Source organism: Trichosurus vulpecula, chromosome 3 (assembly GCF_011100635.1).
Source record: "Trichosurus vulpecula isolate mTriVul1 chromosome 3, mTriVul1.pri, whole genome shotgun sequence".
In the NCBI taxonomy this organism is placed as follows: domain Eukaryota; kingdom Metazoa; phylum Chordata; class Mammalia; order Diprotodontia; family Phalangeridae; genus Trichosurus; species Trichosurus vulpecula.
Window position 1 is genome coordinate 421,388,003 of NC_050575.1, and position 25,315 is coordinate 421,413,317.

The following is a 25,315-nucleotide window of genomic DNA, read 5'->3' on the forward strand; positions in this document are numbered from 1 at the left end:
CCCCACCACTGGGCAGAGACCCCTCAAGGAGGTCAGAGATGAAGAGGAAAGCTCTCTGTGTTGTAGAAAACGAAGGCTTTCATGAAGGGGGTTTGCTCTGTGAAGTGTGGATTCTGTCAAAGAGCCACACTCGAGGCCCCTGTAAGCTAGGCTATCATAAGCAGTGCTTTCTGTGGTAGCATAGAGCTGTAAGCGAAAGGAGTACCCACCAACAGCGGGGGATGGCTGAACAAACTGGCGCATGAAAGTCATAGAATACTATTGGATTGGAAGAAATGAAAAATACCAATACTTCAGAGAAGTTGGAAGCTTTGTATGAAATGATGCACAGTGAAAGAAGCAGAACTAAAATAACAATATATACAATGACTAACAACAATGTAAATGAAAGATCGGTGGAAGGAAGCCACAGTAACCAAAACCCAAACCAACCAAGCAAGGCCACACCCAGTGATGGTACTCGGCCTCCCTCCTCTTAGCAGAGAGGTGGGCAACCACTGAGGCAGAATGAGCTGAGTGCGCTGTACGCATGTTTTTAATTAGCTCTTTCTTTGATACAAGGGAAAGCTCCATTCCAGAGAAGCAGAGTTGGGGGAGCAGTAGTCCCAGAAAAAACTAACATGAAGACCAAAGGCATAAATAAAACTTTGTCTTTTTAGAAAAGGACAAAAAATCACCAGCAGCTCCAAACTACCCCTTACTTGGGATACAATATGGGTCAAGAAAGAAAAAGCCAAGGAAACGTGACCACAGAGATGGCTGGGGCATGAGGCGGTATAAGGCGGCATTCTAGTCCAAAGGCTGAATCTTGCTTAATGGGCACAACAAACCAACAAACAGAAGGGTTCCTGGAGACAATAAAGTCTCCATGTCCCGGGGAAAGGGTACCTCTCTTCTACCTTAGAAAAGACTTTCTGGCTCAGGAGAAAATAGAAGAAAAGGCATGGCGGGGGGAAGTGAGAGAGGACAAATGTCCTCTCTCCCAGGCCCAAGCCCGAATCTTCACTCCTAACAGCAAACATGCTCTGCTCTAGCTGCTCACTCTAGAGCAGAAGGTAATGGCTGAGCTTATTTATCACTTTATTTTAGGGGAAAAACAACCCTCTTTGGAACCATTTGTTAAATAAGAACAAAAACATCTCCGGCCGGCCACGCAAAGCCAGGGTGTGGGCTAGTTTGTGCTCCCTTGATCCACCTGGTCAGATTTCTCTGTCCTCGCCCTGGTCAGGGCCAGTCTGGGCAGGGAAGCAATCTCCTCAAAGGAAGCGCCTCCCTGACATGGGGCACAGTATCACACTTTAAAGTGTCCACATGTTTAACCCCTTCACAAATCACAGATGCCTCAAACGGGTCAACACAGTTCTGCCCATACAAATGCCCTCAGTCTGTTCAACTGGGAACAGATCACCCGGTGAGCACAGAGAGAAGGAGGAGAACTAAGTTGGAGACAGCCCGAGAAGTTAGATTAGTACTGTCAGGGAAAAACGAAATCAAACCCCACCTCGAATCACGTTCCATTATTTCTCTTTCACCTAGGAATACTGAACAGCCAGTTCTCCCTCGGCTGATGTCAGATTCCTCTTTCAGTTAGAAAACGCCCGAAACCTAAAGACAAACTTCCCTCTGAAGCTCCCAAGCATTTCTGGAGGACAAAGAGAAGGGGCTACAGTACATGGAGAGCTCTTTTACAGTAACTGGAAGGTGTTAAGGCCAACATTTCATCGAAGGTCAGTGATGGTGACTGCTCGGTCCACAACGGTCACATGACTGCAGGTCTACAAGGGAAGAAAGCACAAGCCTCAAAACCCTGGAAAGCAGCAGGCCCAGGCACCTGTTGTAGGCACAGAGACAGAGCTTGGGTCCAGGCACCTTAGAACCAGAGGCTGCTCTCAGCTCTGAGCTTACCCAGGGGTCCCAGGCAGCCGGGCCCTGAGGGAGGAAGGAGAGCTGAAGACAGCCTTCTCAGCCCTTCTCAGGAGCTCTTTCGGATTTGCTGGTTTTAGAATGGCTCTATGCCAATGTGGCAGGGAAGCCACCCTGTCAAGCTGGGAAATTCCAACTGCCTCAAAGGGTTTGAGTACCATGTGCACCCACCCTGACCCTGAGCCAGTCTAGGGGTGGAGGGTCATCCCCCACCAGCCTGGCCTCTGAGCTTGTCTAGGGGTGGAGGGTTGTCTCCCACCAGCCTGGCTCCTGAGCCGGTCTAGCGGCAGAGGGTTGTCCCCCCAGACATCAGTGATGCTGCTTCACCACCCAGGGGAAGGGGGCTGCAGACAAAGCTAGTCGGCCTGTCCTCTCACTCCTCGCTGAGCCCCAGCCCTGTTTCACTCAGCTCCCATACGCACACAGAAGAGAGGAGGATCCTTGCAGTGTGGATGAAATCCTTTTTGGCGGCAGGAAGAAATCTCCTCCAGTCCATGGTCCGTCAGCTTAAAGAATCCTGTTCTGAAATGAGACAAGAGGGTCACGGGGGAACCCCAACTGCCTGGACACACCCCATCATCTCCTTGCTCCCCGGCTCTGGTACCACTCTGTACCCACTCCACTCAGCTCACTCTTGGCAAAATGGGGCAAAGCTAGAGCCATAGGGCCCCTTTTTCACCCACCCAAACAGACCTTTCTCAGAGAAGCCAAACCAAGAGCAAACCCTGTAGGAAGAAAGGATGATGGGGTGCCCAAGATGCTCTGGGGGGTCCCTGGTCCTCTTCCAGCCCCTTTTCTGGCTTTCCTTTGGCTAAGCCTCCAAACTGTTGTCTATGAAATGACCTCTGGGGCATGCAGAGCTAGGAAAACTTCCCCAAAGGGGCTTCATTATGACACCTCAATATTCACGGACAGAGCTAAAAGACATGCTACAGGATGGAACCTACTGGCAGTCCAGAGGGACAGTGGGCCCTTTCAGAGCCCAGAGCCCAATCTCATTTACTCACTCCTGAAACTTGGGGGAGCAGACAATGGCAATTGACTCTGGTAGCATCATCTGATATGAGCAGTGTGTATGCAGGTCCACGCTGGAGAGGAAAGCCGTCTGTGTGGGGTGAGTCTGTGAGCAGAGAGACAAAGGCAGACAAAGACCAGTGAGCCAGGGCTCCCAAGGAGAGATATGTTGGTCACTGAGGTTGGCTGATGGAGGAAGAGCCAAACATGGCTTTTGGCAACTGGCTAGATACTTGGCTTCCTTCAAAAGTGGACTATCACTTCTATACACCTACTTTGATAAATGAGCCTTTAAGAAGGTGAATACTTTTTGTGTAATGTGTACTAAGCCATGTGAAAAGAAAGAAGAAAATCCTCAAACCCCAGAGAAGCTTCTTTTAGAACTGAGATGTCCTGGGAAGCTCATGAGTTCTCTGACCTGGCCTCTGCAGCAAATGAAGAGTCAGCCACCTGAGCGGATAAGCCAGGCTCCACTGGCCAGACACCTTGTCTTAGAGGCCTAGAAGGAAATGGAGGAGCTCCCTTATCACTGGATGAGGGCATATGCCAAAGATCTAGAACACCAGAGAGAGAAGATGAAGCTAACGCTGGTCTAGACAGGGTGGGAGGGAGGGAGGAGGGGTGGGAGGGGGGACCCTGGGAAGAAAGGTGCCTAAAAGTTATTCATGAGCCCCAGGCAGAAGGACACTACTAAGGAAGGATTCCATAGGTAGGGGCTCACTTCAAGTCTGGAGTTAAAAGGAGTTACCTGATTGAGAATTTTCTGCCATCTTTTCTGCTCAGTACTGAAAGTTCATCACTGTCCTAGTGACTGTTGTGGCAGGGAAGGGGAGACGGAGAGAGGGGGCAAGGGTGAAAGCTTCAAGCCTTGGAAGGTACGTTGTTTGGAGGAGGGATTTCAGCTGGGCTTCAAGTGCAGAAATCAGGACAAAGGGGATTCTTATTCAGGGGGAGGGTGAACCAGATGGTCTCAAGGAGGGCTCTCCTTCTGCCTTGGAGATTCTGGGTGTCATTAAGCACTGATCATGTCAAGAAGAAACAGTGGGGAGCCCCTTCAGAGAAGATTTCTGGATGAGAAGGTGGGAAGGGCCTATCAACATCAGCAGAATTCTAAGCCTGCCTGTGAATGAGATCAGGGAGGGAGGGAAGAGAAAAAGAGACGTCGGTCTGAAGATCATACAAAGAATGGGTCCCACTTTTCTTTTTTAGTCTTTGTTACAGGAGAAGGTTCAATGTGTAAGGGAAAGGACACATTTGGAAATTAAGAATAATAATAATGCTAAGAGTGATAACAGCTAACATTTGTATGGTGTTTATTCTGTGCCAGGCCCTGGGCTAAGAGATTTACAATCATCATCTCATTAGATTCTCGCAAGAACTCTGGGAGGCAGGTGCTTTATCATCTCCATTTTACAGATGAGGCAGGAAGAAGTTAAGTGACTTTCCCAGGGTCACCCAGCTAGTGAGTATCTGAGGTCAAATTTAAACTCAAGTCTTCCAGACTCCAGGCCTGGCCACAACTAGATGCCCAATAAAGGTTGTATAAAACAAAAGAGAGCAATGCAAAGATTTTTAAAAGGGAAAAAAAGAACGCTCTCAGCCTTCTTATAGACTTTCCTCAAAGCACAATCTGTGGCTGTACAGAAAACAAGCAGGGATGAAGGAAAATGCCCTGGAGGGCCTCATGTCCTCTTCGGGTATCACTTCCAACCCCTTTTCCAGGCTTTCCTCAGCAGTCTCCAAAGTGCTGGATACAGAGGCTTTTAAATGAGGAAATCACCCCCTGGGGTGTAGGGTACCCACATATTCCTAGGAAGGCTTGACTTGACAGAGAAAGCTAGTACATGCCAAGTGAAGGATGGGGTTTTTGTAGGAGGGATGGGTCAGGCCCATGAGGAGTGTCTGAGAGCTGGGAGGGTGGAAGTGAGGACCTCTGGCTACAAAGAGCCATCCTCACCTATGCTGGACCATGGGAATATGTGCGAAGGAGCAGGATTAGCCAGTAGTCCCAAAGGGGAGGAAGGCCAGGATTCAAACACAGGCTGCATCCTGAGCTGAGCCAGCACAGATGGCAGGAAGATGGACAGACATGAGGACATCAGAAACAGGAGCAAGGGGAAGGATGGTCCCAGGGGAGCAGATGAGGCAGCTGGGACTTCAGAAAGGGCACCTGGGCTGGATAAAGAGGCCAGTGCCCTGGGGGGGGATGCTGGCTACAGAGGGGGCTTCCCTCTGGGGAGCTGGGAGTCCATCCCTAAGGACACCTCAGCACTCTGACTCATGGCTGTTCTCAGCTCCCACCTGCCCACCTCAAGTGGTGATAGGAAGGCCACATCAGAGATCACCCAGAGGCCAAGTGTGGTAGACTACAGGGTTCATGGAGAGAACAGTAAGAGAGAAGGCTGGCAACATAGGTCATGAGGGCCCCTGCGCAGCAGCTGGCAGTGAGGAGCCCCAGGATGTTTCTGAGTGCACAGCCAGTTTTGTCATTCTCTTATGGTTCATCTGGCAGCAGAGTGCCAAATGCTTAGAGGAGGAGAGAGACTGAAGGCAGAAAACACAGGAAAGAGGCTGTTGCAGTAGCTTGGGTATGAATTAAGAAAAGGCTGCTCTGCCAGGAGGGCAGCTATGGGTCTGGAAAGAAAGGGCCATGTGCAAGAAACAGTGAGGTGAAGAATCAAAAGCGTCAGAGGAAGGAAGTTCAAAGATCCAGAAAAATGTTGAGACTGTCTGTCTGGCAGAACAGTGGCATGTTCCCCACAGCAGCGAGAAGGCACGTGACGCAGGGAGTTCCACTCGAGGCCACTGAGTCTGAGGTGCCAGCAGGACACAGGGGTGGCGGTGGGAATGGAGAGAGCCCAAGGGCAGAGGTCAAAATCTAAGCATCATTAATGATGATGGACAATTCAAACCCGGAAATCGATGAGATCACAACAGGAGAGAATGACATGAGCAAAGGGGAGGGCGGCCAAGGACAGAACCTGAGGGAGTGCCACATGGAAGGGATGAAAGGAACCCATGTGGCGCTGCATTCCCCTGCCAGAAGAGTGAGGAGAATCACAAAAACCATCCTAAGCTGTGGGGCTGCCTCTCCCCCCAGTCATCCTGAATTTCTTTTGTGCTAGTATGTGCACAACCCTGAGAGCACCCCAACTCCTTAAAGCCAGGAATGCTTTATTCTTTGTTTCACAATGCCCAGAGCAGGTGCTTGATATGTGCCTGTTGGCAGACTTGCCCATGTTTCTAGAGCAGGGTGGGATTTGAACCCAGGTCTCTGCAGCCTCCAATTCTAGTGCCCTTCCTATGATACCACATGCCACACAGAGGAGGGAGCAGGAGGGAAGAATTTGCACTCAGGGCTGTGGGGACAAACAACTGGAATGGAGGAAGGGAGGCCATGGGAAGGAGGCTGGAGGCCCACATTATAGGAGAAGCAGGATATTGTTTGTGACAAAGAGGGGCTGGGACAACCCTGGAGGAAGGAGTTACATATGAACCTGGAAGTGGATGAACAGCCTGCTCAGACCATGTGGAGGTGGCATCCCAAAACGCCACCACCTTTATGTGGCCATGTAATGACCCCCCCAGAGAGGACAAAGCAAGGAAGAGCCACAGAGAAGCTACATCATGGTGCCAGGTCAGTGTCTGCACGCCTCAGGACCACCTGTGACATCAAGAGGGGTCCCTCGCTCTGAGGTGACTTTGGCTCAGTGTCACTGATGTGGTTCTTAGTGCCCTTTGATGGCCCTACTTAGCCAGTGTTTCGGCCCTCCTGCTACCTCCCAGTTTCTGAATACAGTTCTTGAGGAATCCCCTAATGTCACACTCCCAGGGAGAGAAGGACTGCGATACTCCAGCAAGCCCCAGCTCCCAGGCAGGTGGAGCCTGGGTGGGCATGCGTGCCCCTACATTGGCAGAACATGGAAAAAGAAAGAAGCATGAGCATCTGCCAATGGGCAGGGTAGCTAGGCTGCAGGCACTTACGTGTATCCAGCCCAGGGTGATGAGGCCTTGCTGATCCTGGATGAGGAACAACTCTTCCTCATTCTCTGTGTTGCAGTAATCAGGTCCTGAACTCTGCTTGGGGATGAGGACGTGGGTGATGGTAAATTCATTCTTCATCTGTCAGAGGGGATGGAAGAAGATACGATTGCGATCATCCAAGCATGGTAGAGCTGGAGGCCTCGCAGGGGTGATCTGGACCTGGCCTGGTGGTCCTGATCCCCATCTCCACTTCGTCTCCCTCAGTGCCCCAGCATAGACCCTGTGGTCCAGGTAAATTGGCCAGCCCCTAGACTATTAAAGCTAGACGAGACCTACAAGATCATCTGGCCTGGGAGTTAACATTTTTTGTGTTTTGGCCCTCTCTGGATTCCTTCTCAGAACAATGTTTTTAAATGCACACAACAGAATACATTGGATTACAAAAGGAACCAAATATATTGAAATACAGCTATCAAAATATTTTTTAAAAACAAGTTCATGGACTCCAGGTTAAGAGCCCTGATCTAATCCCCCAGTTCACGGAGGCCCAGAGAAGGAAGACCTTCTCGTACATGGTGCCCATGCCCAACATGCCCTGGGCACCTGCCATCTTTACACTTTTGTTCCCCATCAGGTGCAAAGCATCACTCTTGTACAGTACCCAAAAAAGCAATACACACTCTTTGGTATTCTTTATGTGTATCACCATGCTCTAGGTCTGTAAGCAGAGGCAGGGGGCCCTCACAATCAGATCTTTGGTAGGCCATAGGTTGGATTGGGTGACCCCTGAGGTCCCTTCCCTCAGACCCCTGGAAAAGGGCCAATGCTGAGGGGAAGCCTGGGAGGACTTTACTTTACCAGCTTCCCACAGAGGATTCCACATGTCTCCACGCCACGGACAGTGTTGGCATCAGCCAACTGGAGAAATTGAGGGCAGAGCATCTGGGGCACCACCATGTGGCGAAGTCCATTTATTGTAGGCACTGTGAAAGGTAAGAGGGGCAAGGTCAGAGGCGACAAGCTGTTGCAACAACTCGGCTAGCAGCTGCTGTGGTGGTGGGGGTGAAAGACCAACACAAGCCCAACAACAAGAATGCTGCCAGCACAGGTTCTTTTGATCTGCTTTACTAAGGAAAGCAACGTTAAGGGGTTAATAATCTTATTTCAATCCAACATACAAATATCATTCACTTAGTTCAGGGGGGAAAGCCAGCACCCTGAACTTCAGAGCAAATATAAACAAATTACAAACATACATTATAAACAGACCAAATACAATTCATAGTTACCAAGAAACCATCAACATCTGGGTTGACAGGCCAGAAGGCTCTTAGAGCGGCTGCCTAGAGTCCCACATCAACACTACTCCAGGAGTGAGAGGCTCTCACAAATAGCTCTGTTCTCTCTTTTTATACACTCTTTAGACATCATCAGACGTCATCTGAGCAACCAGAACTCAGACTCCTACTATTGGCTCTGGTCCCAGCTCTGGTCCCTTAGGACCCTGAGGGCTTCACACCCACATAGGCTTAGCACCTAGTAGATAGGGGTTTGGGCCTGGGGCTTTGCACCTAGTAAGGCTCAATCAAAGACACTTAATTGATTTATCATTCTAAAACAGTAAAAAAGTCCCAACTTAATTGATATTACACAAGCCTAGGATGTTCGGAGGGCTGTGCCATGTTGGCTGTATTACCAACGCCCCAAGCTGGGCTCTGCCTTGTAAAAGCAAAGGTTACTCAAAGGGGAAGCTCGCTACTGAAACTTCTTCTTTCCACTCCTTGTCCACGGGCTCCAAGATAACAGAGACTGAAACCAGAGGTCTGTTTTATCACTCGATACTAACCAAGAATTTAGCTACTTGTATCAATGGGAAAAGAGTCCAGCTGCCCAGCATCCCCCAATCCAAACCAGGTTGGCCTCATTTTGCTGAACAGTTACATTCTTATTTACTTTTCTTTTCCATTATTGCTAAGGTTTAAACACTAGTGAAAGGGATGGTCCCTCCGCATGTCCCTGTGGCATACCTATCTCCTGATTTAGTTATTTTGGGGAGTTCCAGTTTAAGTTAGAACACAGAAGGGCACAGATCGGTCAGACAGCGCATCAAAGGCTGAAGGCATTCAGGAGGTTGGGGCTGTATTAATTTAAACTCAAGATTCCAAGACTGGTCGAGTCTCAGGCTCTGAAGAGAATTTCCCAGGGGAGTCAGTTCCAGGGGGATTTGGGGTGATGGAAGTATTGCTGGGGAGGAAATGGGTGGGGATAGCCACTCTAGGAAATGTTTTTGATGAGATTTGGCTTTCACTTGGTTCTGATCCATCTGCTGCCTTATGATCACCCTGCCTATTTCTGATTTACAGATGTTTAAAGAGGTCCATGTTTTAAGTTTGCTTGTCTCTCTTTTGTATCCCTGGAACCCCAAAGAACAAAATGGTACACTTAAAACTACGGAAAATAAGAGATGCCGCAGCTCTCACAAATCACACAACGAGGGGGCCTCGGCCTGAGAAGCCGCCTGCAATGGCTCAGCCTCCTCTTCCTCCTCCCCTTTCCCCGCTCTCCTCCCTGTCTGGCTACCTTGGCTGCTTCCCCCAAGGCCTAGTGGGTTCACGTTGCCTGTCTGCCAACTCTTCGCCCCAGACCTGCTTTCATCGCTCATTCAGCACTTGCTACCTCTTGATGCCTACAAGTTTTGTTGCTGGGACTAGACTGCAAACTCCTCCAGGGGAGGGACTGTCTGCTTCTTCTTTGTATCTCCAGCACCCGGCACAAAGCTGGTGCCCAGAAGGTGCCTGGCAGGTATCTGTAGAGGAAGTGATGCAGCGCAAAGAGTGCAGGACTGGGACATCAGGAAGATCTGCGTGTGAACCTGGCCTCAGACACTCACTGTCTAAGTGACCCTGGGCAAGTCACTTAACCCCTCACAGCCTTAGTTTCCTCAACTGTAAAAGGGGGATAATAACAGCCTCTCCATCCCAGGGGTATCTGAGGACCAGGGGAGATGCCATTTGTCAGGAGTTCTGCATCTAGTAATGTTCTATGCAAATGCTCGTGGCGAATTCCTCCCACCTTCCACCCTCACTCTCTTGCTGTGTGCCCCTGGACACATAACTTAGGGTTTCTGAACCTCAGCTTTCTCATCCAAAAAATGGAGAAGATAATAGTTATGGCAAGTACATCACAGCACTGAAGGGTCCTCTGTAAAGCAGCCACCCACAGCAGTCCTTATTACCCTTACGCAAGCCAGGGATGATCCCTACAAGAGTAAACTCAGAGTCAGCTGGCCATTAGCCTGAAACAGTCAAAACACAGGAGTCAGCAGCCAAGGCTGAAAAGGGAAATCTTGCTGCTCCTTGCATTTTTTCCATAAATATGTGAATTTCTGTAAAATGCAAATGAACAGAAGTCCACACAATGAGAGCATGAGAAACAGACCCTAAGGCAGCCCAAACGCTGGACAGTTGGGGCATTTGGAATGAAGAGTTTCTCTAGGCTCCCCTTTCCTGAGCATCTTTCTGTAATTCGTCATCAATGCTTCCTTAATTGGGGCTCCTGGACACCTGACTCAGTGTGAATTCCCTTGGATTTCCTTAAACGATAGCTTAGAGGGGGGTTTCCACCAAATCCTGCTTCCATGGCAGTGGCACACCCGTGATTTCTGTCTGTTCTTTTCTTCACTTTCTCAGGTCCTGTAACCACCATGCAACAAGGAGAGTCACTGAGGCCAGCACTGGAGGGTCAGAAATGGAAGGAGGCTGTGAGCTGTTTTCCTGACCTAAATGCCCAGAATGTCTACTTTGGCTGAGGCCCTGAGGGGTCAAAAGTACTTTCAGGGAGAAAACAATCCCTTGGCCTTACCAAAAAAGCTAAAGCAGTTAGGATGGAGCTAGGGTAGCACCTAGGACATGCAGTTTCCTTTGAAAAGGATGATGGATATAGTGAGAAAAACTTGAATCCCTCCATAACCTTTAGGCTATTCCCCAATAGTGCTGGCTCTCATGTCAAGGATGCTGAGACTAGCTGGAAAACAATTGGGTTACCTACTTCCATGTGGCCTAGAGTATACGCCCCGTTTTCCAATGACCTCCTGGCCACAATGACTAGTGTGCAGTACAAGAGGGGCAGCAACAAGCCGCTGGAATTTTTCAAGTGGTTTCTGTAACCAATCTTCTTCTCCAGAGAGACTGGGGACATTTCTAACCTGGCACCTCTTGTGGTAGCTCCTTTGCTGACACACACCCAGGCTCTACCACAAAGGTCAGTGAAAGAACCAACAGAGAGACTCACTATGTTCTGGACTGCTCAGAGCTCCAGGCTTCAAGGACCTGTCCACCACTGGGGGCTTGGCTGGCCCGGGCCCAGGGCTTGGGAGGCCAGGAGCTGCAGGGAACACGTCCGTCGGGGGCCTCTCTACCCCAGGCACCAGGGGACCACCTGGAATCTCAGGACCTGTATCCGGCTTCCCAAACTCCTGCACTATCCGGAGCCGCTCCTTCTCCAGCTCCTGCCGACGGATCATTTCTTCAAAGGCATGAAACTGTTCCTGTTCTGCCTGCTGCTGCTTCTGCTGGGCTACCCTTTGTCGTTCCTCTTCCAGCTGCTGCTGGATAGCCAACTTTCGAGCGAACTCTTCTGTTTCTTTCTTCTGCAAGGAAAGAAAGTGATTTGAGCTCACACTGGAGTGAGTCAGAAACACTTGGCTACAGCTAGATGAGCCTTCCCCTGTGCCTCCACCCCCTCACCACCACACACCCCTCACCTCCCCCCACCTCCTTGGTCCTCCTCATTTCTCCCATTACACTCGCCATCTATCAGATTTTCCTAAAGCATGTTTCTGACCATGCCATCCCCTTCTCAATGAGTTTCCATGGCTCCCTATGACTTCTAGTTTTGGGGGACATTTAAAGCTCTTCACAATTTGGCTCCAGCCTGGCCAGCATTTTCACACTCTTCTCCCCTCCTTTACTCGATGATTTAGCCACGGTGGCAGAGCCTCGTTGTTCCCCTGCCCACTACAATCCATCTCTCCCCTCCACACCTTTGCCTTGGGGGGAGTCTCCCAGGCCTTCCTCCACCTTCTCTTCACTTTGTATCTTTTGTGTATGCCCACTGGAATGGAAGCTCTTTGAGGGAAGGAACTGCTTGTCCCTTTCTTGGTGTCTCTAACACTTCACAGAGGGCTGGACACCCAGCCAGAGCTTCCTAACACTAACAGCTGCCCCCTTCTCTGTTTGGGTTTTTGAGCCCATCATGCTGTTGGTCCTCTGGGGGAAGCCCTCCCCCTGCTAATCCAAGGCTCACTGCACAGTTCAGATGACTCCATCCCTCTGTTTCTCTGAATTACTATTGCGTTTCTTGTGGGTATTTATTCCCTATTTCAGCATTTTGCCATCCACACACACCTTGGAAATAGGTAGCACAAATATTCCTGGCCTCCTTTTTTACAATCAAAGAAGCCGACTCAGAGACATGATTGCCTCCCAGTGTCCAAACAACCACTGGAATACCACCACAAACTCCAAGACCTTTTCCATAACATAGAGTGGGGTTGTGCCAGACTTTGAATCAGGAAGACTTGGGTTCAAATCCAGCCTTAGATAATTACTGGTACTGTGATCCTGAGCAAGCTACTTATCCTCTGCCTGCCTCAGTTTCCTTATGTACAAAATGGAAATAATGGGGTCAACTCCCTGCCAGGGTTGTTGTGGAGATCAAATAAGATAACAGATGAAAAGTGTTTGCAAACCTTAAAGTGCTATCGAGATGTGTGAGCTATTGTGATGACTGCCATGTAGCAGCCACCTGGTGGAAGGAGGAGGCAGTAGGCCAGGCTAGTCTGTCATCCCAAGAAATCAGCACAGGTGGCTGCCAAGGGCTCCCTTCTGTCTTAGGACACACTGACCTTTCTCCCATTGTATTCCACATATTCTTTGGTATATCTCTTCAACAGTTCCTTCTTCAACTCTTCTGCCTTGGGAAATGCGATCTCTTTTAGTTTCTGGGACACAACAAAGAGATGAGATGTTAAGGGGCCTTCTCATCTTGTCTCATTGGGGGGGGGGTGGAAGTGCACAGTGTTAACGGTGAATTAAAGAAAGGACAGAGAAATGACTAAGACTCCAAAAAAGCAATCAGACAGGCCTCTCCCCCAGCTCCTCTGTAGAGCTGGGAAGCCCACTGGGATGGGGACCTCAGGTCTTGTCATAATTCTGATCAGTCCTCCATTTTTTTCCTTCTTCCTCCTTTTTTTCTTTTTAAACTTCTTTGCTATGAGGGATGGCTCTTGAGGAGGGGAGGTAGAGTGACACAGGGGAAATCTAGGCAATGAAAAAATAAAAGACACCAAACAAAAGAATGGCTTGGTCCTGGCTGGCTGCGGCAGGATAAACCAGCCAAGGCAGGCCCTGCTCTGCCAAAGCCAGGTGGGAGCCTTTCATAGGGAGGGCAGCACTGGGGGCTCTGCACCAGTGAGTGAGCTCACCTTCACAGTTTCTTTCTTTTCAGGGCTGACCGCTGTCTTGTAGTCTCTGTGCTTTGGCAGCTTCTCAAGAAAAAGCCTATGAGATAACAGAGTGGACTGATTACGCCTCCAGGAAGAAGACACAAGGACCAGGACCTGATGTGCCTCCAGTCTCTATGGGCCCAGCATGGTCAGTCAGCATTGACACTGGTGGGCAAGAGAAGAGACATGCAAGCAGGTGGCAGGTGAAGGCCCACCTCAGCAATGCCTCTGTGCCAAAGGGCTCTCCTTAGGGCCAGGACAGATGAGCAAGGAGGCACGGCCCACCAGCCCAGGCCAGCCTGTTCTGAAGAAGCCAGACTCAAGCCTGTCCAATTGTAGTACTTTTGCCTCCAAGCAAAAGGTTTCTGAACTACGCAAAGAGATGCATTTCTGAATGGGAGAACTAATTGGCAGAAGGGATTTTTCAGGAAATAGTTCTGCACTGCAATAGTGGCCTTACATAGGCTTCTTGCTCCTTCAGGGGCATCTGTGGCCTACACAACACACTGCTCTTTGTGTTGTTTCAACCCGGGGTTCAACCCTGGAGGCTGGAAGGAGTATTAAGAATAAATAGGTCGTGTGCTCTTCAAAGCCAGTTTCTCTTTCTTGAGAAACAAAAGAGGCCAGAGACCAAAAGGTTAAATCCTCCCTCCTTTCAGCTCTCCTCCAATGGAAGTGAAGGCACTAATGGAGCCTCCTCAGCTTCAATCAAGTACCAGCTTTTGGAAGATCTATTTACTCCAGGCATCAGGAAGCGATTATGACGGACTAACTTTGAAATGTTCAATAAAGGTCTCAATTTTGTACCACATGGAAGTCTGCCTCCAGCAGTTAACAGACATGTTAGAGGACCTCAGAATGGGGATTACTTTTAATAGGACTGAATCCAAATAAACAGAAGCAGAGGCCAAAACAAACAGCTGGAGCATGAACTGCCACGGCCCTGAAATCCCAGAGCCAATGTAGGCTGGTTGGGCTGGCCAGCCTTCACCCCATCCTCAGGAGTACAGGCAGGAGAGGGATGGGGTGGGAGGAGCCAGTCCAGAATTGCAGAGCAGGCAAGGAGCAAAGGTTCCTGCCTGTCACCTTGGGAGCAGAGACTGGGTCAGCTTGCCAGCCTGGGTGCCCTTGCCCGCTGACCTTTCCTCTTACTGTGGCAGCTGCTGCTTCTCCAAAGAAAGGGAAAAATTTGGTCCCTGTCCTCAAAGAGCTCACAATCGAATGGCGAGGCAAGCAAACAGCTATGTATGTACAAGATACATATGCAGGAAATGGGAGATACTCTAGGCACTTAGGTGGTGCCAAGGGAAGCAAGCTAGACCTAGAGTCAGAAAGACCTGAGCTCAAATGTAGTCTCAGACACTTGATCTCCATCTGCCTCAGTTTCTTCATCTGTACAATGGAGACAGTAACAGGACCCACCGCCCACTGCTTCCTGCCCCTCAGGCCCCTCCTTGCCTCTGACTGGAGAGGAGAGACATCAGAGGGCTCTTTCTACAACCTCCATTTCATAACAATGATGATGAAAATGGTGATAGCTATCATTTATAAAGTGCCTACTATGTGCCAAGCGCTTTACAATGATCTCATTTGGTCCTTACAACAGTCCTAGAAGGTAGGTGTAATTATTATCCCCATTTTACAGATAAGGAAACAGAGGTTAAGTGAATTACCCAAGGTTACACAGCTAGTATGTGTGTGGGGTCACATTTGCACTCAGGTCTTCCTGACTCCAGGCCAGCAACTCTAACCACAATACCACCTATCCAGCTGTCCCAAGGCAGACCACTTAAGGAGTAGGCCCAGGCAGACACCTCATCACTTCCCACTTTGCTGCTCTCCTGGTCTCTAGAAACTCAGCATCCTGAAGGATCAAATAATTTCTGAAACTCACATGTCCCTTCCTCTGATTGGAGGGGGTGGAGGGTGGACATCTGAGAGCTCCTCCCAAAACAATTTAAGAAGGGGGGCCAAGCTAGACACCTCACCATTTCTCTCCTGAGAGACTTCCTCATGCCTGTGTGCTAGGTACTGTCCCATCCCCCCAGCTTCTTTTTGAGGGTTCTCCCCTATAAGATGAGAGCTCCTTAAGACCAGGGACTCCTTCCTGTGTCTGAGGCCTGTAGGAAGGCCTGCACAGCATTTTCACTTTCTCCTTGTGACCTCAACAGAATGGCTAACACACGCCACTGATAAAAACCACTAGCAGAGGCCCTCAGAAGGCGAATGAGTGGCCAAGGTCACGTGCCAGGTGGAGGTGGGGTGCTTGACTTGGAACCCAATGCTCTGTGGGGAGTACTCTGCTACACTGTTCTGTATCCCTCAAGAACACCAACAGTGCACAAAGGCTTTGGGCTCAGGGTACCTGTCACTGACCAGCTGATGAGGAAGTGCATCCTCCAGACAAACTGAACAGTCCTTATGGCTTCCCTAACAGTCCCTCCCCCACCTCTGCTCCTGCTTTGCCATCATCTTCCAGAATCCTATCTTTCCATACTGCCACCTCCTGGAAGCTCTCCAGGAATCTTGTACCTGAGAACGAGCTCCCTCTGCTCTGACTGGAGCATCTCCTGTCTTCCCTACTCCCGGAGCCTCTGGGGTAGGCTACACTCTCTTCTACTGTCACAGGTCACAGTGCATACCACCCATCTGCCCTACCAGATCACTCCTTCACTCACCAGGCATTGTGCACAGTGCTAGGACCTGGGGTAGACACAAAGATAAAGACAATCTCTGTCCTCAAGGAAAGTAACTAACACCTAGCTGGGGCAGATAAATGTGCTACAAATGAGATTAGCAGCTCAGGAGATTGTAAAGTGCTCTGAGGTTGGATAAGGAAGAAATTGATCCTTTCAGACTTGGGGAAGCAGAGAAGGCTTCCTGGATCTGACAGGGCTTTTGACCTGAGCCTTAGGGGACAATGAGGATATCCCGAAGCCAAAATGGAAGGAGGGCAGTCTTGGAGTAGGGAACAGCTTAAGCAAAGGTTCAGAGGTGGAGGTGACAAAGTGCAGGGCGTGTTCAGAGAACAGCAAACAATCCAGTTTCACTCTAGCGTGGCACAGGTAAAGGAAGGGAATGTGAGATAGGGCTATAAAGGCAAGCCAGAGTCAGAGGGTAAAGGACCTTGAATGCCAGTCTTGGGAGCTTGGACTTTATCTAGTGAGCAAAGGAGACCTGCTGAAGGCATTTGGGTTATGGAGATCACTATGGCAGAAGGAGGATGATCAGAAGCGAAGGAGCCTGCAGGCATGTAAGGGAGGGTAAGAGGGGCTTTAAAGAGCCCAGGAGCAGTGAGGCTGGGGAGGCAGGAGCTACTGTGTGGGCAAACACTGAGCGAGCACAGAGGGACAATGGAAGGTCTCTGAGTGGTCTTAGAGAAGTCACTGGGAGAACACCAGAAGTTAGGATAAGGATGAAGATTCACAGGGAAAATGATGAAGTGGGCTGCTGGCAGAGGGAGTGGCCTGAGGGCCTGGAAGGTAGAGACGTGACCTTGACACTATGAGATCTTCCAGCTCGATCACTGCAGCAGGCACCCAACAAGGAGCAGCCAAAGGGATGCGGATTCTCGCCCACCCCCAGGGTCTGCCAAAGCTCTGGAAGAACCTTAATCCCCATCTGAACAAGTCTAGAGGTTATTTCAATTCCACTTGAAACAGTCCCTTGGACAGGGATGGAAATAAGTGCCTACTATGTGCAAAGCAGTCCAGCCACCTGAGTTCAAATCCTATCTTAGACACTTGGACAACTCACTTCCCATTTCTGTAAAATGAGGGGGTTACATTAGATGGCCTGTGAGGTCCCTTCCACCTCCAGGTCTGTGATCCTGCCAGGCAAAGATACTGGAGGATCTGTGATTTCTCAGGGCAGAAGCGTGATGTGATGGAGACGAATCAGACAGCTCCCTCCCCCAACAGAACACAAGCCCTCTCCCACTTAGGAGATGTTCTTTGAGAATTGTTGTGGCTGAAAATGTGGTCAGCTCACAGCTGACACAGCCAGGAAGCCTGAATTTAGCAAAGATCTCTGGCTTGAAGCCATGCAGTTCATCCATGTCTGGGACCAGACCTCAAAGGCTTACAGCCAGGATCTCTGCTGCAAAAGCCTTGGAGAAACCAAGCCCTATGAACCTAGACTGGGACCCTGTCCTTGCCTTTAAGAAGCTGAGGCTGTAAGAGGTTTGCCTGCCTGGCTGTGCTAACAATAAAGAGAGGCCCAGACAGCTTCTGGGGCATCAGTGCCCTGGGCAGGGTGTTGGAATCGGCAAAGCAGTCACTACCTACATAAATATGTATGCATGTGTGTACACATGTACATACACACACCCCTCTATATCATGCTCAGCAAAGCCTTCTGGCATTTGGGCAACCAAAGGATAATTTCCTTGAGGGGAATGATTGTGTCTCTGGCCTCTCTTCAGCCCCTAAAACACAAATCAGAAGACCACAAAGTGTTTCCAGCATTAATTAATAAATCTTTCAATATGGTCCTGGCCTTCCTCCCATGTGCCAGGAACTGTGCTGAGCCTTGGAGAAATAAAACCAAAAGACAATATTGTTCCTACTTTCAAGGCACTTAGACTCTAACGAGGGACATTTGGAAGAGGGGGAACAGTAAAGTTACAAAGAGAAAACAGTTTTGACGTGGTGATGGCAAGGGAGTGACTTGCCCAAGGCCACTAGAAGAGTCAGCTGTTAATGGGAAAATAGCCAAGAGTCTTCAGGGCAGCCAAGTGGTGCAAGGGACAGAGCACTAGGCTTGGAGTCAGAAAGACCAGAGTTCAAATGCAAGCTCAGACATGCGATACTAGCTCTGTGACTCTGGGACCGTCACTTAACCCCCACCTACTACTGAGGAAGGAAATGGCAAAGCCCTTCTGCATCTTTTGAGTCAGATATGACTGACCAACAACGAGTTTTAGCTCCCAGAGATTCACAGATTTAGAGGGGAGGGGCATCAGAGATCACCTGATCCAACCACTTCATCCCACAGATCTGGGAAACTGAGGCTCAGGGGAGGGGAAGTCAATTGCTCACAGTTATATAACTTGTCAATGGCAAAGCCAAGACTGGTAGTGGGAGGCAGCAGCTTCCCCCTCCACAGAGATCTCCAAGCAGACAATACAGTTGGGATTCTTTTGCTAGATGGTTGGACTGAGGTCTCTCACTGAGTGGTCACTGAGGTCCCTTCCACCTCCCATCTCCTGATGCCTAGTGCAGGACTCCACCTGCTAAGCCATCACGAAAGCTTTCTACATGGGCAGCTTCATGGGCCAGGAAATAGAGAACTCCAAGAATCAGCCTCCCACCCGCCCCCACCACAAGGTTCACATTAGTACTTCAGCAGGTACTCAACAGCTGCAGCCCAGATGTGTACAGAGAGGCAGGGTCACGTCTGACTGGGGCCCAGGGAGGGCAAACATGTCAAAGAAAAAAGAGATTCATCAAAGTCAGCACAAAGGTGCCTCCAGCCCAGAGGCCACGGGGCATCCCTCCCTCCACTGCAGATGGGAAGGGGAGGACAGGAGCCGGCAGGGCAGCAGAACTACCGGCACGTTTTGATTAAGAGGATTTGGTTGTAAGAGGCCCTCAGGGCCCAGAGAGGAACTGCCACAGATCCCTTCCCTGTAAGCTCAACCAATGCCCATAAAAAGCTTTGAAAGTGTCCACAGCAGGAGTGGCTACTGCTCGTGTTAATCAGGGAAAAATGCACTGAATTTATCCAGCTAGGGATCCTTCCCTAAACTTGGGTCTACAAAAGGCAGCACATTCCTAGAAGAAGGGGAGGGGGGCTTCTGGGAAACTGCTGGCTCCAGGCTGGGGGAGTCTCATCTAGCTGACATCTGCTGCCAACCTCTCATTGAAGTAGCTCAGACTCTCCAAGCAAGCCTTTGTTACCTTCTTTGGGTCCTGGACCCCTTAGCAGTCAGTCTGGCTAAGCTGGGGGCCCCTCTCACAATCATGCTTTAAATGCATAAAATAAAATGCTGAGGATTACAAAGGAGACCAAAGGTTAGTAAAAATAGAGGTAAGGGTGTGGTATCCCCCCCTCCCCATCAAGTTCTTCACTGTCTGAAACTAACCTATGGACTCTGGACCCTAGGTTAAGAGCTCTGGCTTTGGTCAGTTGGTGAGGCTTGGGTGGTAAGCAGAGGCAGGGTCCTGGTACACCAACTGCAAGGAAACCTCGGGTGCATTCCCCACAGCTCCCAGTCATATCCATGAAGAGCAGTAGAAAGAGCACTGGACCTGAGGACAGGGGGTCCATCTCCTTGACACCCTGACCAAGGCCTAGCCCTGGGGCTCTCTAGGAGGGAGGCTGCCACTACAGCTTGAGCCCCATTAGAGCAGGGAGACTCTTATTTTTGTTTTATTCCCTGCACCTATCACAGTGACGAGCACACAGTAGGTGGTTAATAATGCTTGCCTCTATCTGTAAGAACTCAGACAAATGACTAGTCAGCTGAACCCCATTTCCCTTGTCTATTCCCCAGCTTCCTTCAAGGGTTAGCTTTAATCCCACCTTCTATCGTAGGCTTTTCTCCCTCTCCCCACCTCCACCTACCTTTCCCTTTGAGATGACTGCCTACCTGCTCTATAGACATCAGGTATGTACCCAATTATTTTCAGGCTTATTTCCCCCATTAGAGCACATACTCCTTGAAAGCTGGGGCTGGTTTTTTGCCTTTCTTTGTATTCTCAGAGCTTAATCCAGGGCCTGGCATATAGTGAGTGCTTAAAAAATGCTTGGTGATCACTCAGTTGACTCTAACTCAGCCTTCCTTTAGAGAGGGCTGCGATCTGAACTCTCCAGCTCCCTCTCCACTTCCCATCCACAGTTCTGCTTGCTTTGGATCCATGGAACATGATGCCCCATGCCACATACCTTGGTGCCCCTCCCTTTCCAGCTTTCTTCTATATGTTGTCTTCCCCCATTAGACTGAAAGCTCCTTGAGGACAGGTACTACCTTTCATTTTCTTATTTGTAGCCTCAGTGATTAGCACAGTGTCTGGCACACAGTAAGTGCTTAATAAATGTTTACTGAACTGAATTGACTCCCACCTCCCCAGGCTGCTGTGAGCAGTGTGCTTTGTAAACCTAAAAGCATTAGAAAAGTGTGAATGATCACATTCAGAAATATTCAGAATTTCTACAGTGAAGTAAATGTCCTGGTGATCTTGCTGGCAGTACTCACGGGATGCCCATCGGGCCTGATTCTAGGGCAGGAGCCCCATGTGGGGGAGGGGAGCCACTCTGGCCCTGTCACCCCTTCTCATATCCACACTGCCCAGAAAACATCGATCCACATTCTTTAGCACTATATGGCTCCGGGCTTTCAGACAAATGAGGAGCTGAAGTCCGGCTCCCTGCCTGTGAGGAGCTCACCGAGCAGCAGGGAAGCCAGGACTCCCACTGAGCTCACTAGGACGGCCTGCTGGAGGCCTCAGCAGCTGCTAAGCCGCTCTGGTTCTCCCAGCCCCTGGCTCCCTAGCAGGGGCAGGTCTGCCCTCCAGAAATGCAAATGAACCTGACTTGGGAAGGAAAGGTATCCCTAAAGAGGTTCTATCTGGTGGCCTCTTTCTGGGAAGAATCTGTACCCAGAATTGAGGTTTCTAAGCTTTTTTTTGTGAGATGGATCTGTGGATCTCTGGTCATAATAATGTTTCTAAATGTCCAAAATAAAATACATAGAGTTACAAAGAAAACCAACTATATTGAAATGTGATCAAAATATAGTAAAGACAAGCTGAGACAGCTGTGTGAGTGTGTGTGTGTGTGTGTATGTATATGTATGTGTGTGTGTTGGTAGTGGTGATAGTATGGGAAGGGTGCCACCACACAGCCATAATAGCCACGGGTAGCTTCCCTCTTAGAGGATGCAAGATAACACCATCAGGTCAAGGCTCCGTGGCAAAAAAAATCCAAACCCCAAACCCAACAAATCCCAAACAAACATTTTCTGGGCAGAGCTCTTTGCCTTTGTTGTGTGCTGGAGCTCTTGGGCCCAGAACTGTCACTCTGGGGAAGCTCATCAAACCCTTCTTGGAATGATGTTTTTAAATGCATAAAAGGGAGTGGGTAGTATTACAAAGAAAACCAAGAAAACCAATTCTGCCAAAATACTGTGATTGGCCTAATTGTAAGAAAAACCAGTTCCTGGGTCCCTGGGTGGAAACCTCGTTCAGTTATTTGCATTGCAGAGCCCTTGGTAAGCCTCTTCCCAGAGATTTTAAAGTATTGCTTGACTCCCCAAGCCACTGGGAGAAAGAGAGTTCCTCCTAGAAAAGAGAGAAGTCAGATGGAGTTGACCTTCAGAAGAAGGCTGCCTTTAGGCCAATGGGTAGGTGCCCACAGAGAAGGGCCAAAACATAAGGACAGAAGAGGAAAAGTAGGGCAGTGAGACACAGCAGAATTTTTTCCTTCCTGATTTGGAAGGCTAATTTCCTTAATAATATTTGGAATTATAGAGCACTTTGAGTTTTGAAAAACATGTTGCATCTAGGATCTCATTTGTTCCCCATGAAAAAAGTCCATAAGGGAGGTAGTACAGGTTATTATTGTCCCCCTTTCACAGATAGGGAAACTGAGACTTAGAGAGTGTTGGAAGCAGCACTGACCCCAGATCTCTTCTGGTTCAGTCTCAGGCTGTCTCTATGACACCTCACTGCCTTCTCTTCCATGTTATTATTATTCATTTCTCCCACAAACAATACTGCATTTCTCCCTGGATGACGTCTCACCCTGAGATGGTATGCTCCTTAAGTGTAAACGCTGTCTTCAGGATATGCCATGTACATTGCCCATAAGCAACGCTGGGACTGAGCTAAAGGATATAGGAAGTTATCTGCCAGAAAAACGGGCAAGTCTTTAGAGCTGGGGTCCTTCATCTGAGGGCCACAGATGCCAAAGAGGACCACGGAGAGATTTCAGGGGCTCTGTGAACCTGGATGGGGGAAAAGAACACTGCTTCCTTTTCCCTAGCCTCTAACTAGAACTGAACCTTTCCTTCAATTATTTAAAACCAGGATTCTGAGAAAACCCCTAGGCTTGACCAGAGGCAGGAAACCTGGTTGGAGAATTGGAGATCTGGAGCCAAATCCCATCCTATCCCCACTTCCTACCTTTCTGGGCCTTGGTTTCTTCATCTGTCAGATGAAAGGGGTGGAAACCAGATCTCTAAAACCATTTCTAACTCTAAATCTAGAATCTTCCCAACAACTCGGCAAGAGAGCTCATGCCTGTCCAATCCACTCAGCCTCAAAGCAAGGAGAATTTGGGCTCCTGCAAATCTTGGCTGGAAGCCCAGGCCTAGCTTCAGTCCCAGAATGATCATGTAAAAAGCCCTTGTCAATGGACGAACCCAGCAGCCTGCCCACCACCCCAGTGTTAGGCCATGGGGCTGTACCTCCAAATGTCTTTCCAGCACACCCCCTTTTCTGCACTCAGCCAGCCATCACCCTAGTCCAGGCCTCACAGCCTCATGCCTAGGCTCCAGGAATAGTCTCCTAAGGGCTCTCCTTGCTTCAAGCCTGTCCAGACCCTATGCCTCCCCCACATCCCCACCTGCCAAGGTATTCTTCTTAAAACTCAGCTCTATCCATGAGACCCCAGGACTCAGCAGTTACAGGGGCTCCTTCTCACCTCTAGGATGAAGCAACAACGCTTGTGTTTGTTTGGCCACCTGGCCCCAGCCTATCTTCATTTGTGACCTCTACAATGCAGTTATTCTGTCATTCTTGCTACTTCTCACACATGCTAACTTCATTTCCCACCTTTGAGCATTTGTCCTGTCAGTCCTTCCTCAGTTCTGCCTTTTCTCAATCCCTGGTCTCTTTCAATACTCTGCTCAGGGGCCACCTCTCGTCTCAGGCCTCTTTAGCCTCCAAGCTGGTGATGTCTTTCTCTCCACTCTCTCCCTACCCTTGAAGGCTCCTGGAGGGCTCGAGGGCAGGGACAATTTGTGTCTTGGTATCTCCAGCACCCAAGAAGGTGCTGGCACATGGCAGGTGCTTAATAAATGTTCATTAATTGATTGATCAATGGATGCTACTGATACATGAAATTCAACTGATGAAATTCCACAGTAATACCAATTAGAAAGGAAGAGGACCCACTGCAAACAGGACACATTCGTATTGCAAAATGGGCTATCCGGTGACAGTGATCATGAGGAAATGAATACCCCTGAGGTTGGAGCCCAGACCCCCGGGGTGGGCCGGGGAAGGTGAAGGAAAGGTGTTCTTACGTGATGTATTTGTTGTAGAGGATGAAGGCATGCTCAATGTTGCCTTCCTCGGAGTAAATGGACGCCATGCGCATGATCTCCACTCCAGAACGAAAGTACCGGCGGGGGGGAACATCTTCGCTGACCTCCACTGCACTGCCTACCTGGATGAGGGCTCTGACCCTCTCGTCAGGGGGGAGGCTCACATCCCCGTGGTCAGGCATCAGGGCCAGGATGTTCTGGAGCAGGAAAGAGAAAGCAAGTAGTCCTTAGAGGCTTTACCCACCTCGCTCACCCTCACAATCACAGACTCCCCAGAGGGGGAACACTCCCTGAGGGCCACTAGTCCCGCCTGGGCCTGCCAAAGAATCCCTTCTCCATTGTCCCTGGTGGCATCCAGCCCCGGCCTGAATTCTTCTTGGGAGGCTCCCAAGGAAGCCCATTGCCATTCTGAGCAGATTCAATGGCTAGAAGTCTTTCCTTACATTGATAACCACCAGTACCACCATCACTACCATAAGAATAGCTAACATTTCTATAGCACCCACTCCTTGCCAGGCCCTGGGACAGGCACTTTACAATGATTATTTCATGGGACCCCTACCCATGGCAGGGAGGGGCTGTTATGCCAAATGTCTCTCCCTGAAACTTCCCTCAGCTGATCTTTGAGGAATTAGGCAGAACAAGGCTACTGCCTTGACATAACAGCTCTTCAAAAGCTTCCAGAGAGCTGCCCCAGTCCCCATCTGGCCAGTCCTCTCAGGGTCTCTTGGGTGTCGTCCCAGTGGGCTGACCTCCCCTAGAAGCACTTTGGTCTGTCAGGGTCACCCCAAGCATGGTCTGGCCAGGGCAGGGCACAGGGGGGAGTCACAGTCGTCAGTTCCTCACTCTGAACAATGTTCCTACTGATTCAGCCTAGGATGGTCTTGCCTCTGTGGCTGCTGTATCACATTGATGACTCCGACCAAACTGGCTGTCCACTAAAATCCTCAGATCTTTTTCAGAACCAATGTTCAGCTCGCCTTCTCTACGGCAGACAAGTATCAGTCCTTCCTATCTTCTTGTCCATAAGCAGATATCAAAGCCTGACGAGGACCAATCATCACCATTAGGAAGAACATGGATAAGGGAACCAGGGAAAGGGAAAGGGAGGATGATAGCAGCCTTCAGATATTTAGGGGCCTGTCATGTGGAAGAGGGTCTGGCTCGTTCTTCTTGGCCCCAGGGAGCTGAGAAGCTGAGTCAATGGGGAGAGTTTCAGGAAGGGTGATTTAGGCTTCAGGCAAGGAGGTACTTTCTGACACTTAGGGCTGTCCTGAAGTGATGTGTGGCCAGGCAACATGACCCTTGTCACGTGTGCTAAGAGTGTAGTGTTCAGATGGGGCTTGGTCTGGATGGTGTCTACAAGGGCCTCCACTGTGAGATGCTGTGGTCAGAAAAGCAGGAATCTCCCACTGAAGGGGAAGAAGTAGGAAGGGACACCTGACCCAGGCATAAGGAGAAAGAAGGTGGTTCCAACCAAGTTTCACTTCCCCCATTCCCCTTCCTTAACCATCACAGGGCTCACCCCCTTCCCTGATCTGCAGGTCAGGAACAGTGTCCAATTTCCCCAGGCACTCCTCATTTGGGAAGCTTAAGCCATTTTATTTAGTCTGCTGGAA

General features: G+C 49.6%; 1 protein-coding gene across 1 annotated transcript in view; it reads right to left on the bottom strand.

Annotated features, from left to right (window-relative positions):
* Positions 1–636: 636 nt before the first annotated feature.
* The window catches only part of LOC118844850 (STAM binding protein), a 28,826-nt gene continuing 4,147 nt past the window's right edge, over positions 637–25,315 (bottom strand). Inside the window, exons 2-10 of the mRNA XM_036752850.1 lie at positions 23,676–23,893; positions 13,406–13,481; positions 12,827–12,922; positions 11,212–11,569; positions 7,780–7,904; positions 6,922–7,059; positions 2,931–3,043; positions 2,346–2,445; positions 637–1,775 (exon numbers count right to left, since the gene is read on the bottom strand). Coding sequence (XP_036608745.1) covers positions 1,719–1,775; positions 2,346–2,445; positions 2,931–3,043; positions 6,922–7,059; positions 7,780–7,904; positions 11,212–11,569; positions 12,827–12,922; positions 13,406–13,481; positions 23,676–23,878 — 1,266 coding nt within the window. The 5' untranslated portion in view covers positions 23,879–23,893 and the 3' untranslated portion in view covers positions 637–1,718. The remainder of the gene's footprint in view (positions 1,776–2,345; positions 2,446–2,930; positions 3,044–6,921; positions 7,060–7,779; positions 7,905–11,211; positions 11,570–12,826; positions 12,923–13,405; positions 13,482–23,675; positions 23,894–25,315) is intronic.